Here is a 14,632-nt window from a genome sequence, read left to right on the forward strand (position 1 = left end):
AATAAATGTATTTACAGAGATTGTTCTTAAAATAAAACAATCTTAAATGGCTTCAAGTGTTCTATAGTTTAAGGCTCTTTCAAATTACCTGTGTTGGGTGCTTCTCCAGCGACATTTTATGTGATCCATTCCACAAACAACAACAGTCATATTGACTTGAACAGAAGTGTGAGTAAACACACATACAAACACACACACATACCAGGTAACGGAATTAGGTCGTGCTGTCCTCTGCCTCCACCACAAACCTCATTGTCCTATTGTGGCAAAAAGTGTGTCAATCCCAGTATGCATCTCCTCATCACTTATAGCATGAATTAATTAGACCACACATTAATTAAAAATTCAAATCACCGTATTTAACCACTGATGCTTCCCTACACATTAGAGAGATGAGGAGGAGAAAAACAGAGGCAAAGGGGCACCTGGGTACTTCATTTACCTTCAATACTGTAATGTTCCAAGCAAAGCTCTCAGTTGCCTTGTTGAGTTTTCTTCCCTTCAAGCCTTCTTTTGCTCCCAGATTATGAAGTTCCTCATGGAACTCCATCCCTTTAAAAAAAGAACATAAAAGAATTCCTTATATAAATTTCAGAAAAAATAGGCATTTTATTGTTTAAATATTATCAGTAAAAATACAATTTCCCATTTCTGTCCTTCTTCTCTCATAATTTCTAAATCCCTGAATTGAATTCTCCTTCCCATTCTGTTCATCCCCACCAAATGGCTCTCCTTAAGGGAAAACTAAAAATAATCAATGTGCTAGATTAAATTAGATTTTGAACAGCCAGGAGCCATAGATAAACACATGAGAAGTTGAAAAGCAAATTCTTCCAACAGGTTGTATCCATCTTGTGTGTCCTCTGCCTGGCTTTTAGATAAAACGGTGTAATGTGTGAATGGCAGCCATATGTGATAGATACACGTATCTTACTTTTCCTTATGAACCATCCATATGGCCTGACAGTAGGCCCTGGAGCCCACACAGATAACAATGGCAATCAGTGAATGTTGAGCAAAAACAAAAAGGTTTTTTAAAAATAGCATTCCTGGAAACACCCAAGTGTTTCAGATTTGAGAATAGCCTTAAAGTTATTTTTGGCTAAACCATTCTCCCAAGCTTGAATACCATAAAAAACATCACTGTCATCTGTTTCTTCAGCCTTTACCTTAGCACTTCAGAGATGGGAATCTCTTTCTTCTGGAGAGCTCATTCTGCCTTTCGAAAGCTATGACTGATACCGAGTCAGTCTCTCTCCCTGCAACTTCTGCTCCCTGGGGCTCGCTAGACCCAGACCAACAAGGTCTAATCTCTGTTGCACAGTGCAGCACTTTAAATATTTGACGAAAGACAGTGGATAAAGTCCATCAGAGTTTTGCCTTCTCCAGATTAAGCATGTTTCAGTTTACGAATAATGTCTCTCTTTAAGGAGGACACCCAGGCAGGGCCACTGCACTGCTTGACTCTCTGGAATGTAGCTTGTAGGGACCTGTGTCCGGGAGCATTGTACTCAAAATGGGCTTGAAGCAGCCCACATGAGGTAGGACTGTACCACCACCTTCCTTGTTCCAGTTACTATGCTTTTATTAATGCAGCCTGAAACCACATTAACTCTCCTGGTGCTAACATGACAAGCATAGCACATAGTAAGAGCATGACTGCGGAGGCCAGGCTTACACTCTGGCTCTACCACTGACCAGCGACACGAGCGTGAGCGAATCCCTGACATTCTCTGTGATTCAGTTTCGTCTTTGGTACAATGGTGACAACAAGAGTGCTGACCTCATGGGATTGTGGTGAACATTAAATGAGCCAATACACACAAAGCTCTCAAAGTAGTGCCTGGCACATAAGAGCATGATCTAAGTATTTGGTATTATTATTATTTTCAAGCTTTCTGTCAACAGAAACATTTAAGCCTCTGGCTCAGTAATGAAGAGCGCCATTTTTAAAGCTTGGTTTGGGTTTGAAGATTATCTCTACCACACATTGGCATGGGACTTGATGTAATTCACTCAGTCTCTCACAATCTCAGATGTCTCATCTGTAAACTGGATAAAATGATGATTACCTTGCAGAGTTGTTATGAGGACTAAATAACAGAGCATGTGTACTTAGTATATTATATGCATATATATCAAGCAATTGTCAGTGTCCTCTTCCTCATCGTAATCATCAGTGTATGTGTGGATCAAAGAGAACATGGATCCAAGAGAGATAAAAATACAGGGCTGAGGGTGAAGGTGACCATAAATAAACACGCAGATGTGCCCTGAGAGAGATGTGGCCCACCCCATCCTTAAGGAAAGAAGAAATCTAATATGAGGACTAGAAAATGAGGCAAAAGCCTAGCAGATTAATAGGATCATGGTTCAAAGTGTAAAATAAAGTGATTCCTAAGCAGTAATGTGAAACCATAGTTTCCTTATCAGTAGTAAAAGGTTTTGACAGGTTCCCAAAACACAAAGGTAAATTCAGAAGCCCTCCCCTCTCTAGGCATCCTCAGACACCACCCCTATATGCACACACACAACCCACCTACTATCACCTAGATCTCTTCTGTACCAAACAAAGGCTTCAGCATAACTCAAAGTATAGTTAAACTATGACATCAAATATTTGAATTTTAAGAGTAAAAAGAGAAACTTTAAAAGTCTACCAAGAATCATCATTAGGGTTTCTAAACAAAATGGGGGCGAGGGGGTGGTGGGGGGAGATTACCTGCTTTCTGACACTGCACAATCTTTTCTTGGACTGTGTCTGCCATTTCTATGAGAAACCGGCTCTCTTGAATCATCTGTCACAAAATAAACATTAAAAAGGTGGTTGTAAGAAATCCTTAAACTGGAACATTGGAGAGATGACATACAGAAAGACCCACACGACACTGCCAGTAATGGGGAGCTATGGCCATAACCACAAGAGATGGGAGAGGGAAGGATAATCTCAGCTCAGACCTCCACTCCCTCTGACACTAGCTAGTGTCACCTACCTTATAGTTGTTCCAGTTATGTAACATGCCTGGCACACCATGGGTGCCAAATGAATAACTGTTGAATTGATGCCTACACATTCTTTAAGTACCAGATCACACTTATGAATACCTCTTATTTTATTCCCTCATCCTCAAAGTTGCTACAACATCAAGGCAAGTGGTACTAGGCCAATAGCAATGAGAATCAGAATAAAGAATCACCTAGTGATGAGCTAAAGGACTACTGGACACATCAGTGAAGCTGGCAACTTGGACTTGAGTAGCCCAAAGATGGCGGAGGTCTGGTCCTCCCTCCGGAAGGGCTCCAGCTCTGTTGGCAAGAATGAGTTGTGGGTCATATTCACCACCAATTCAACAGAGCTTGTAGGCAACAACACTGAAATGGTGTCTCTGCCCTCTACATTTGGGTACAAAGAAAAAAAGACCAAGAGGCAATTAATATACTGAGTAAAGTAGGGGAAATAAGACAACTGTTGGGGAGATAAAGAAAAGAAAAATTTGTATTTGAGGAAGGGAGAAGATGATAATAGGTGAAGACGCTGTGATCAGAAAAACAAAGGGTTGGGGCCCTTCTGAAGAAATGACTGAAGGAAGGCAACCAATAGGCAAACCAACTCTTCCTGAATTTCCAGCCACTCTTTTACTTTTAATAAATGTCTCCTTCAAGCTGGCTATTCCATGTTTTATCTATCTGGCTCTTATTAATCTGAAGAGAATTCAAGGCAGAATTCAGAGTGGACATAAAAGGTCTTGGCTAAGATATTTTTCATAATGAAATGCTGCTGAACATATTGCAGTCTTCTACAATCACTTTCAAATATAAAGTGGTTTATGACTACAGATTTTCAAATGGAAAAGAACATCTGAATCACAAAATTTTAGTGCCTAACAATGCCATAGAAGTAAAATCATATATTCATTCATTTAACAAATCTCTATTCAGAAGCCACTATGTGTAAGCACTGTGGTAAATACAGGGGATATAATGCATCGATGGGCAAAAACAGACACATTTCTATCTACATGAAGCTCGTGGTCTAATAGGGAAGTCTACTTAAATGAATGAATGAAATATGATCTCTTAATCAAACTTCAATTACTCATATTTTCTGCCTAACATGATAGTTTGAAGTGATTTATTTGGAGGGCTAAATTGACTACCAAAACTACAAAACTAGACACCCAAGAAGGTCTAAGCTGAATCAAACTTTTTAACTGCATTAACTCCTTCAATTCCTAAGAGGAAGTAGAATGCTTATCAATTAACAATTTGTCAAATGGCTAAGAGTTGCCTGAGGTACTGCAGCGTTCAGGTGAATGAAACTTACAGACAAAAAAAGATTCAATATGAAAGCAATCTTATTCAGTCTTTTCTAAGCTTAGCATCCACACATGCAATACTAATTGAGTTTTTATAAAGTTATAAAGTTATCCGATGTTTCAATTAGTCAAGTAGCAGCCAAAATTTTTCCATGAAATTCAAGCAAGGGAAACATTCATAAAGAACAAACACGTTCTGTGACCTTATCATGAGCAAAATAGGTAATATACTATACATTTTTAGAATCATTCTATTTTAAGGCTGAAAGGATCTTAGTTATCATGACCACCCCCTTAATTTGTAAAAAAGGAAACTAAGACTTACAGGAGTTAAGATTCTTGACTGAAAAATAGAACTAATTAATGATAAAATTACAATCCCAGTTTCCTGGCATCCATTTATTTTCATGAAAAAATAGCACCCTGTGATTTTGTCTGATTTGATCACATTCCTTGAGATGGTGCATGTCTTCACACACGTGCCATCCTTCAAGCCTGAAATGTAGCTTTCCAAAGTCAGCTGACCACCAGTAGCAACATGAGGCATGCCCACAATCTATTCCAACCGGGTGCAAATATGTCCTTTTAAATAAAAACTCCAAAAACGGACAGGATAGGTAATTTCATTTGATAATAGTTTGACTATCATTCATGTCTCTTGGTTTTGCTTTTAGCAGAAAACATATTCCATTCTCTGATTAAAAGAAAAAAAGAAACCCTTTATTGATTTGTTGTCAGTTTTCTTTGCATTTTGCTAAGTATTTCCTCAGTGTTGAGTACAAAAGGAATACAATTCCTACCTCCGAAAATGCCAGAGCGTCTTTGTAACAAACTAAGGGCGTGTCCTCTTCACCAAGGCTACCTCTTCTACCTCAACTTCCAGTCTCCCCTCTCCCTGTTCCCCTCAGGACCCCATTCTTAAAGACTCCTTTTTTTCATCTACAGTTTCTACCTCTCTCTGGTTTTTCTCTTCTCCATACACAGTATCTTCTACCTTAAAGTAAGCAAACAAAAACAGTAACAAAATATTCTATCAGACTTTGAATTGTCATCATCATCCCTTCCTTAAAAAAACTAGCCCAGGCTCATTGCTTTGACTTTGGCAGGACTCCACGGAGACCCCCAAAGTTGAACCCTGGCCTCATCATAAACTATCCCCTGGCCAACCCTCGGTCCTCTTTCTCACCAGCTCAGCGGTTGACACCACAGAGCATCTTTCCTTTCTGACTTCCAGGATTCTGGTTCTTTCCTGCTCCAGTCCTTCTCTCTCCTCCGTACTGCTTCCTGCTTCTTTTTCATTCCCATACCCGTAGGAATCCTCCAAGCCACCTGGCCACTGTTCTCCATTCTTTCCCTTCCTACTTTCTCTCTTCTTGGTAATTTTATCCATTCCTGGAGCTATCAAGTATTGCACCCATACAGATCAATGTCTCCAACCCCGGCCTCTCTTCTAGATTGCAGATTCATACTACCAATGGTCTACACCAGTGATTTCCAAAGTAGGGAGATGTATGCACCCTAGGGTGGGTGGTGGGGCACACGGGAAAATCCACTGAGGTGTGAGAAGAAACAATAAACTCACATTTATTTTATCTGTAAAATTAGACACAAAATTAAGCTTTACAGATTGATCCTGGCCCTCTTGCCAAATCAAGATCATGTGGTCCCAATGCGGTAAATGAGGAAAGATAAGGAAAGGAGGGAATTCCCACTAAAAAAGGGGTGGCAACAGTGTTGTGGTTTCTTGGAGAATATTTCTACTTACGCACGCCTGTAAAGTGGTAAAGTCAGTACCACTTACACTATCTGCCTCCAAATAAACTAAACCTTCCCAATATGGATCCTTGAAAAGAAAATGAAGATAATGAAAGCAAGGGCAAACGACGCAAAGACGGGAGAACTGCCACTCACCCTATTCCCACCATGAGTTCTTCCTCAGCACATTAAGAAGTGAAAACAGTAACAGTCTGGTCAGATCTGACATGTTTGATCATATTGGGATAGCAAAAAAAATGTTATCATTCATAAGTAAAATTACTTGAAAACCCAATACTAATTACTATCCTTGATATGTTATACACTGTATATATCAGTATGTTAGTCTGTTTATATAACTTATGAATGAGCAAATTCTCAAAATATTTTTACTGAGGAGTTCTGTGCTGGGTCCTCTCTTTTCACCCCTCCAGACCCACTCTCTGCCATGCTCTGTGCTGGGGAGGTTGATCTCCACAGACAGTATCAACCAGGCTTCCTTGCCTCTGATTTCTACTGCGATTGGGGACAGAAGGAGAGAGGGTTTAGGGTAGTTACACTCTTGATGGTTCCCTCCTCCTGGCCTCTCTGCAAGGCCTCAGCTCCAGTCAGGGGGCCTCTCTCTGACAAGTACAGATATTACTGAGTGCCAGGAATGGCTCCCTTCTCTTGACCTTTTAGGCCTGGGGATGATGACAGCTCTCCACTGTTGCCTGTCCTAGGGTGTTGACTCTCCACTGTTGCTTCCCAAACCCTTGCCCACACATTTATAACCAATCCCCCTCTACTCCTGTAATCACCCTTTTTGAGTGTGCTATCTGCAGAGAGCCTGAGACAGTGCTCAACCAAAAAAAGTGGAGATGCCTACCTGCTAGATACCCACAGCATCCTCTGTCTCACCAGACACACAGGCTCAAGTCTCAGACATCCTCTCGGCCTCCACTGCACCCTGCAGGTGTGCCCCATGCTTCCTCAGTCACCACGTCTTGCCTGGCCTACCACTTTTATCCCTTTGTTTCCTTCTTCACCACAGCACTCCTGGTTCAAGCTCTTGTTCCCAGTCCCTGGAGCATCTGTCAAATTCCGACTGTCCTTCCAGAGGCAGGTCAAATGTTACCTTTAAAAACGTTTTCTGCTCCATTTCATCCTCCCTACCTCACCCTCTGCCCCTTCTATCCCCAACAAAACATGAGGAATCTCCTGTTTTTTCCAAATTCTCACAGAACTCCCTTTGAGGCACTCAGAGGTGGGTTTGAATCCCTGCTCTGCTGCTGGTAGGTTCTGGTTCTTCCCACCTCACTCCTTTCAAATGCTGCTTCCAGAATCATCATCCAAAAGCACAGCATTAGTTGCTTCCTGGCGTGGGCATTTTCTCCCTTGCCTATTGAATGAAGCAAAAGTTCTCTAACCTCAAGTTTGAGTCTTCCCATTGGCCTCAGCAGGCTTTCCTCCTGTGGTTTCCCAGTTCTCCTTGGTTCCAGTTTACCCGTGTGAATCACGCTTCTCCAAACATGTCCTACTCATTCCTCTACACGTTTCATTCTATTAGGGAAGTCCTCCTAAGCCATTTCTCCTGGTTCGGAATCTACCAGGCCTCACAGCTCACTTCAGTGCCCTCCCTTCTACTGGTGTTCTGATTTTCCCTTTCTTTCTCCCCCACCTCCAAATTCTGAGAACATTCTATTATTTTTCAGTCCGTCTACAATATTTCTTATTTTCTATCTTAAATTAAAATTGTTTACCTATGTTATCTGTCACCACTCACTTCTGCAGTAACTCGTAATTCCAGTGGAACAGGGACCCAATATTGATCACCTTCATATCCCCACATTCATCCATCCATTTATACAATCACATTTTCCTTATCTTACTTTGTGATACTTATTTCTTCTATGGATTGATTACCTACACATGTACACACAATAAAACATTTTATTTATTATTGATCACTTCTCAAACTTAATTGTCTTTTTTGAATTCTAACCTCTCTTTTTGTCTCTAGTCTTTTCCCGGGTTCTCTATTTTTCTATAATCTTATGTGTTCTTAATTCCCTTTTAAATTGAGTACTGAAAAACAAACATAAAGCTTTTAATAGGATTATACCTATAGACAATATAACAATCAAGTTCAGAAAATAAATTTTAAAACTGTGTTACTTATTTGAGGCAAAATAAATTCAGGACCAAAACATGCAATAAAAGCCTATGATTTAAGTTCTCTTCAAAATCCCCCATGTAAACATTTGTTAAACCCGTAGTGTAAGAAGTTTGTTTTTTCCCTGTTGTCTAACAGGTTACTTCATAGATAATCAAGTGTGATTTAATCTTCAACGTAGAAAAGCATCCTTTTGAGATTTTTAGAGGATAACCTAAACACTTTTAGTAATAAAAGTCATAATTTTTACTCCAAAACACCTCATCATTAATATTCTCAGAACTTAAAATCATTGCTCATATAAACTTTCTCATAAGAACATTGGCTCCTCTATGATAACAGCTTCCATTGTATTTAGGAGAACAATTTTATTCTATTTTCTGAAATTAACTTTCAATTATTAGTAGTTGTAGAGAAAACAAGTAAGATGAATGGCTGAAATGTACCAACAATTCCAAACCACATTTAAATCAACAATTTCAACCTTTCCCCTCAGCTAAGTAATTGATCTAAGTTGTTAGGAGAAAAATGGTTGATTTGAGTTTCACCTCCTTCCTAGGTCTTTGCCTATTCCGACAGAAATGAAATGTAACATGCTAAAGCCAAGGAGAGAAGGTGAGAGCATGTCCTCAGATAATCGCCCAGTTGGGAGTCAGTACTCTTAGCCAGCCAGCCGAGGCGGGATTGATTCGATCGATCAATAGAATCTGGCAGTAGCCTGATTGCCATATCTGATGTCTCAGCCTGAGCTCCCAGGTGCCTTTGCTGTTGTAGTAATACAAAGAGCTTTTCTTCGGTTCTGTCACATGACTATCCCCTAATGGATCTTATTTCCTTGCCAAAGCTTTGAATCTAACAGAATAGAGGACTTAACCCAGATAAAGGTTGGCATTACTTTAAGCATTAGATGTGTCCTGAACAGGGGTGTGTAAAGTTGTCAGTTAAGATCAAAATAATTTATTTAAGACAAAAACTTTATTGTAGGGGGCAGTAATGCTTTTACTCAAAGATGGATTAAATTGTCTAACCTGTGTGAAAAAAAGTCTTTCCAGCTAAATAGGGAATTTGACTAACTGCCTAGAATCATTGCAGAGTCAATGTAATTATTTAATGGTACTGAAAAGATAAGATTTCATCATATCATGACTCACAAACCTTCCATAGATTCCAGTGTTCTCCTGAATTTTATCTAAATTCTTAGAATCACAGAATTTTATATCTAGAAGTCACCATAAGGACCATCTATCATGGAAAACCCCATTTTACGGATGAAAAACCTCAGCCCCAAATTGACTTGCCTTATGCCACACAGCTAGTTACTGAAATAGTTTAGACTAGAACTCAGGCTTTCTTGAGGAGCAGACCTTATAAACTGTTCTTCAATGCTAATATTATACTGAAGTGTAGACTTCCTATTGCAAATGCAAGTTGATAGTAAACATTTTATCCATTAGAATTTACTAAGTAAAACATCATGAAAATACATTTTTGTTGTGGTTATTTCTCCCTCCAGGTCTAATTTGTAACACACATTAACCAATATAGATACTCTTCTTTTGAAATCTAGTAAGAAATGTACTTACTTATATCTGCTGTTTTTTAAGGATGGAGTTATCAAATATGGAAAGGCAATCAAGAATATGTGAGTCAATAAAAAGCCAATCTGCTTTAGACTTATTTTGTTCTCTCCCCTTAAGAAGACTGAAAAAAATTAACCTATCTCCTACCTTCCCTCTAATCCAAACACTGGGCTTTACTTTTTAGTTCTGTAGTGATTCATCTGTTCAAATTGTTTAAAATATGATTTGAATTTTATTAAACTCGGTACATTTTAATATCTGATATTAGAAATATATGTGCTAACCAAAATGAAGATAATTTCCTTTAATTATTAATTTACTTAAATATTTTAAATCAAGTGGGTAAAAAACACTGTTGATAGACAGGCATCTTTTAGTTTTAAATAGAATCAATCCTGTAAGACTGCTAATTTTTGGTGAAACAGGAACACACATAAGGTTAGAACATTTGCAGGCTTACTAGAAGCCCACGGTGTATGCGATGAAGTATTCTCTGCCCTGGGATCAGCTCTGCGTCACATTTCCTAGTCTGATTTATAATGGTGCAGGACAAGGGAACTCGCACAGAGCAGGTCAAAGGACCTTTGTCCCCACATTCATGATAGTGACAGGATCTACTTCAGTGAACAGCTTTCTGCATAAAGGAATCATTTTACCCTTTCTTTTCTCCAGTTTTTCTGTTTCCAACATACAGTTGTCAGCTATATGTTGAGTAATCATTAGAAATGTTTACTTTTATCCCACTATGATTAAAATCTAGTTCATTCATAAAATTACCAGGTGATTAACCTTCATGAACCTGCTTCAGAATTTTCAGGCCAAGTTGACTATCTCACGCTGCCTTATACTAAAAGTGTTGCAAGAACTTGAATATTCAGGAATGCAAAGCCAACTTTGAGGATGCATGTTAATGTGCCACGGAGAGCCCTCCTGAAATACTTGCTCATTGATGCATCTCTAATATCCAGTGACCTTGGGACTCTGGTACCAAAAGGAAGTGCTGGAAATTCTCAAGATGCTGCTAGTTCCCCCAATATACAGAAAATGTATCAGAAGACATTGCCACACACAAGAATAAAGGAGTTTCAATGCACTAGGTCCATGACATCTTTTTAAACAACCAGCTCTGGTTGAGCACTGCCAGTGGGCTGTTCTTTTTTTCCTGGGTTTCATTACTATACAACTGAACATATTTTTTGAAATGCAAACTAATACAAAGTTTCACATAATGTCACAATGAGAGAGAGTGATGGGAGAAGAATATTTTTAATTTACCTAATTCCAATTGAAACTGATTTCAATAAGTAAAACTGCAATGGGGAACTGTTGACATACCTACAATTTTTTCCCATCCTGAGGCTCAACATACATTGGTAATAACACTGACAGAAGAGAATATATTTAATCCAACACATTATGTTTGGCTTACTTGTCATACTGACCAGTATATTGATTCCACTGCAAGAGTGATTAAAGACAGCAATTAGTTCTTTCTGCTAGATTCCTAGCACAATCAACTACTCTGCAAATCACACAACTAAGTCAAAGATTAAATAACCCTTGAATCATATTCTTTAGATTGCTTTCATTTTATGTTCAGAAAGTACTATTGCTCTTACCATAAAGTAAAGTTTTCACTTTTATGTTAATGCTGATTCAGTACAGAAGTCACCTTTGAAGAATGTTTTGGGTTTATTTTTTACAGTCTCAATTCCCTGTAACTATTCTACCTCTGAATGCTATATTCAGAACACTAGCTACCCAAAAGTGTTCACGCTAATTTAAAATATTTAAAAGGACCAAATGTGTTAGGCAATACTTCTTGACTATGCATAAAAAGTTAGACAGGTGAGAACAAAAGAAAGTAAAAATTCAGGTGTCTAAAGAAAAAATATACAAAAGTCAGACAATTTTGTCTTTCAAAATTATTTGCAGATTAAATTTTACTGAGCATAGAGAGGAAGTCAGGGGGGGTCTATATTACAAGTCACTGTGAAAAGTCCATCATAAGGACTCGAGGTCCTTAGACTCCAACCAGCTCAGGACATAAAACACCGTCTGGTTCACTCTTTGGACACTGTGAGTCTCTGTCCCCTCCCCTTTTTAGGTATAAACCTTGCCTTCCCGTCAGGATTTCTCAATCCAATCCTCCCATTGCTTCATATCATTTCTTTCCTGCAGCAATTTGCATAGTAACAGGTGTACAAAATCTGTTTGTTGAGCTGACTAATCATTGCCTAAAGACATAGACAAAATAATAAGTCAAGAAAGTGTTGTACTGCAAGCAGCAAATACACATGATCCCATCTCATTTTAGTTACATCTCTCTTGAGCCAAAGAGCTGTCATGCTTTACCCTATGGCTATTTGTGCTGATACCTATCTCTGTTTATTCATTTCTGAACTGCACAGAATCTACCAAAGTTTTATGGTTGGTATGCATTGAATGTCATGAACAATGTCATATATGAATCTTTTCTTAAGGTCAATTTTACAAGAGGTTAGAACAAAAGGCCAGACTTAGATGGATGGAGAAGGAACTAAGGCTAAGAAGTCATTCGAGGTGGTATAGAATAGAAATACAAAGGGTGGAGAATGAAAAGTACATGGTAAATAAATCAGCTTGACTGAAGGAGAGGGTACAGACAGAAGGAAATGGGAAATTAGGGTGGCAAAAAAAATTAGGCAGCACTGGGTAAATGCTTTGCAAGGCTAGTTAAAATTCAAAATTCAATGATGGTTACTCCCATTGTTGAATTAGAGAAAGGTAGAGACTAGATGGAGGACTAGTCAGCCCACTGAAAAATTCAGGTAGGAGGAGAAGAGAGCCTGCTGAGAACCTTGGCTATGTCAATGTAAGGAAATGGATACACATGAGAAATACAATGAGGAAAGAAGCAAGAGATCTCAGTGATATTGAATTATACATAAAAAGACCTTATTGGCTTAATATGGAGAGAGAGAAAGGGAGGAATTGAGGATCACTGGCTTGGTGTTATCTTCTACAATAGTTGGAAAAGGGCAAATGAACACCTAGGGAATTAAAAAATTAACCCAGTTTTTGGCTTATTAAATTTCTGTTGGTTGTTCTTGAGACACATAGGTGATGTCTTGTAATCAAATGTGGAAAATGTGACTAAAGTGACAATTTAGGGCTGAGGCTACAGAGGGGTTTTGAAAATAACGTAAAATGTGCATGCATGAAAACACTGTTGTAGAAGGGAAAAAGTCAAACCTAACCAAACAAATTTTGATAGTGTTCTACTGAAATTGCAAAGTATTTTCCAATGTAATCAACTCACCATTACAACCTTGTGTTAAACAATGAGGGACACAAGCAGATCACCAATCATAGACTCACAGGCCTGCTTTGGACCTTACCGGTTCGCCTGCCCTCACTGGAAGCTACTGGAGCACAGGGTCTGCTGCACCTCCCACAGCATTAACACAAAGGCTTGCACATGGGAGGCACTCAGAATATGTTTATAAAATTAAACATCCCCATTTCTGGCTCTAACACTAAGGAACTCTTTTGGTAACTAATTTTTATTTTTAACAACCCCAAGATTCAGATTAATCTTTAAAAAAAGAAGAAGAAGAGGAAAGAAAAGAAAATCTTACTTATTATTTGCAAAACATAATTATACTTTAACAGCCTTAAAAGATGTAGCAGTGACTCCATGACTATATTACCTATGTTAGTGGATATTTTCTTAAAGAAAGTGAAAATCCGGAGTAGAAATGACCCCAAAAAACACAGTACAAAAAAGGGGACAAGTCAGTTAGAAACGGTGGTCTGATTTTAAATTAAGGTTTTGGGAGTTCTGAAAAACTGTCCTGATGTTCACAGGGCCACTAAAATGGCACCACAACAAGGAGTCTGACCACACAGCTCTCCTCTGTGTGTCTTTAGCCTGGGGAGCAGGTACCGACTTTCCATTTTTAGGGTATGCTCTCCTGTATGTGTTATTGACTAAGAATGTTCCCAGTCTGCTTTAGTGCTTCCTGGAAGCTGTCACTTCCCACTTCTGGCTGTGACATATGTTTGATATCAGGAAAATCACCTCTGCTTCAGTTGCCCTAAACATCAGCCAGGCATTTACACAGCTACGTCTCTATTCAGAGCACTTAGGGAGATGGTAGACAGGGCTGCTCTTAAGTAAAATTACGGTTATTTGGGCAACCTCACCGCCCCCCTACCCAGACTCAGGGAACAGTCTGTCATTAGGATCTCTCCCTTTCCCCAGGTAAAAACCTGCCTATAGGACAGGATCTGTTAAACTCATCCAAAGGTACAAATTACTGATAACCCAATGTGTTATCAGTGGATAACTCACTGAAATGTTTTTGCATTTTAAAGGAGATAAAATGTTGTAAGCCCAAGGAATTGACTGTAGTTTTGAAATTTTAAGTATCAGTGAGCAGGTAGAAAACATATGTCTTAATTAAGATACGGAATGGGGGTTGGAGGTCTCCTGAAATTATGCCATGTAAATAAATCCACTCTATTATAATTGGCTTTTGATTCTTGACACCAACACAGATGCTACAATAGAATTTTAATTGCAACAATAATATTAAAATGATTTTTAAGGCTGAATTTCTAAAACCCTCCAGAGGAAATATTTCCAAATATTAAATTAGCTAGTGTTTGGTAAGCAATAGGGCCATCTCAGGTCATTAGGTAAAAACTAAATTTCTTATAGCTGATTTCTAATTTCATAGCATTGTGGTCAGAAAAGATGCTTGATATAATTTCAATCTTTTTAAACTTACTGAGGCTTGCTTTGTGGCCCAGTATGTGATCTAGCCTGGAGGAGGTTCCAG

The 14,632-nt window shown here is 38.7% G+C and overlaps 1 protein-coding gene across 2 annotated transcripts in view; it reads right to left on the reverse strand.

Annotated features, from left to right (window-relative positions):
- PLCL1 (phospholipase C like 1 (inactive)) overlaps window positions 1-14,632 on the reverse strand; it is a 308,629-nt gene that overhangs the window by 37,522 nt on the left and 256,475 nt on the right. For both annotated transcript variants that reach the window (XM_074364217.1, XM_010971899.3), the window contains 2 exons: window positions 2,723-2,798; window positions 443-552 (listed from right to left, as the gene is read on the reverse strand). In XM_074364217.1, the coding sequence (XP_074220318.1) occupies window positions 443-552; window positions 2,723-2,798 (186 nt within the window). The remainder of the gene's footprint in view (window positions 1-442; window positions 553-2,722; window positions 2,799-14,632) is intronic.

This window comes from Camelus bactrianus, chromosome 5 (genome assembly GCF_048773025.1).
Source record: "Camelus bactrianus isolate YW-2024 breed Bactrian camel chromosome 5, ASM4877302v1, whole genome shotgun sequence".
In the NCBI taxonomy this organism is placed as follows: domain Eukaryota; kingdom Metazoa; phylum Chordata; class Mammalia; order Artiodactyla; family Camelidae; genus Camelus; species Camelus bactrianus.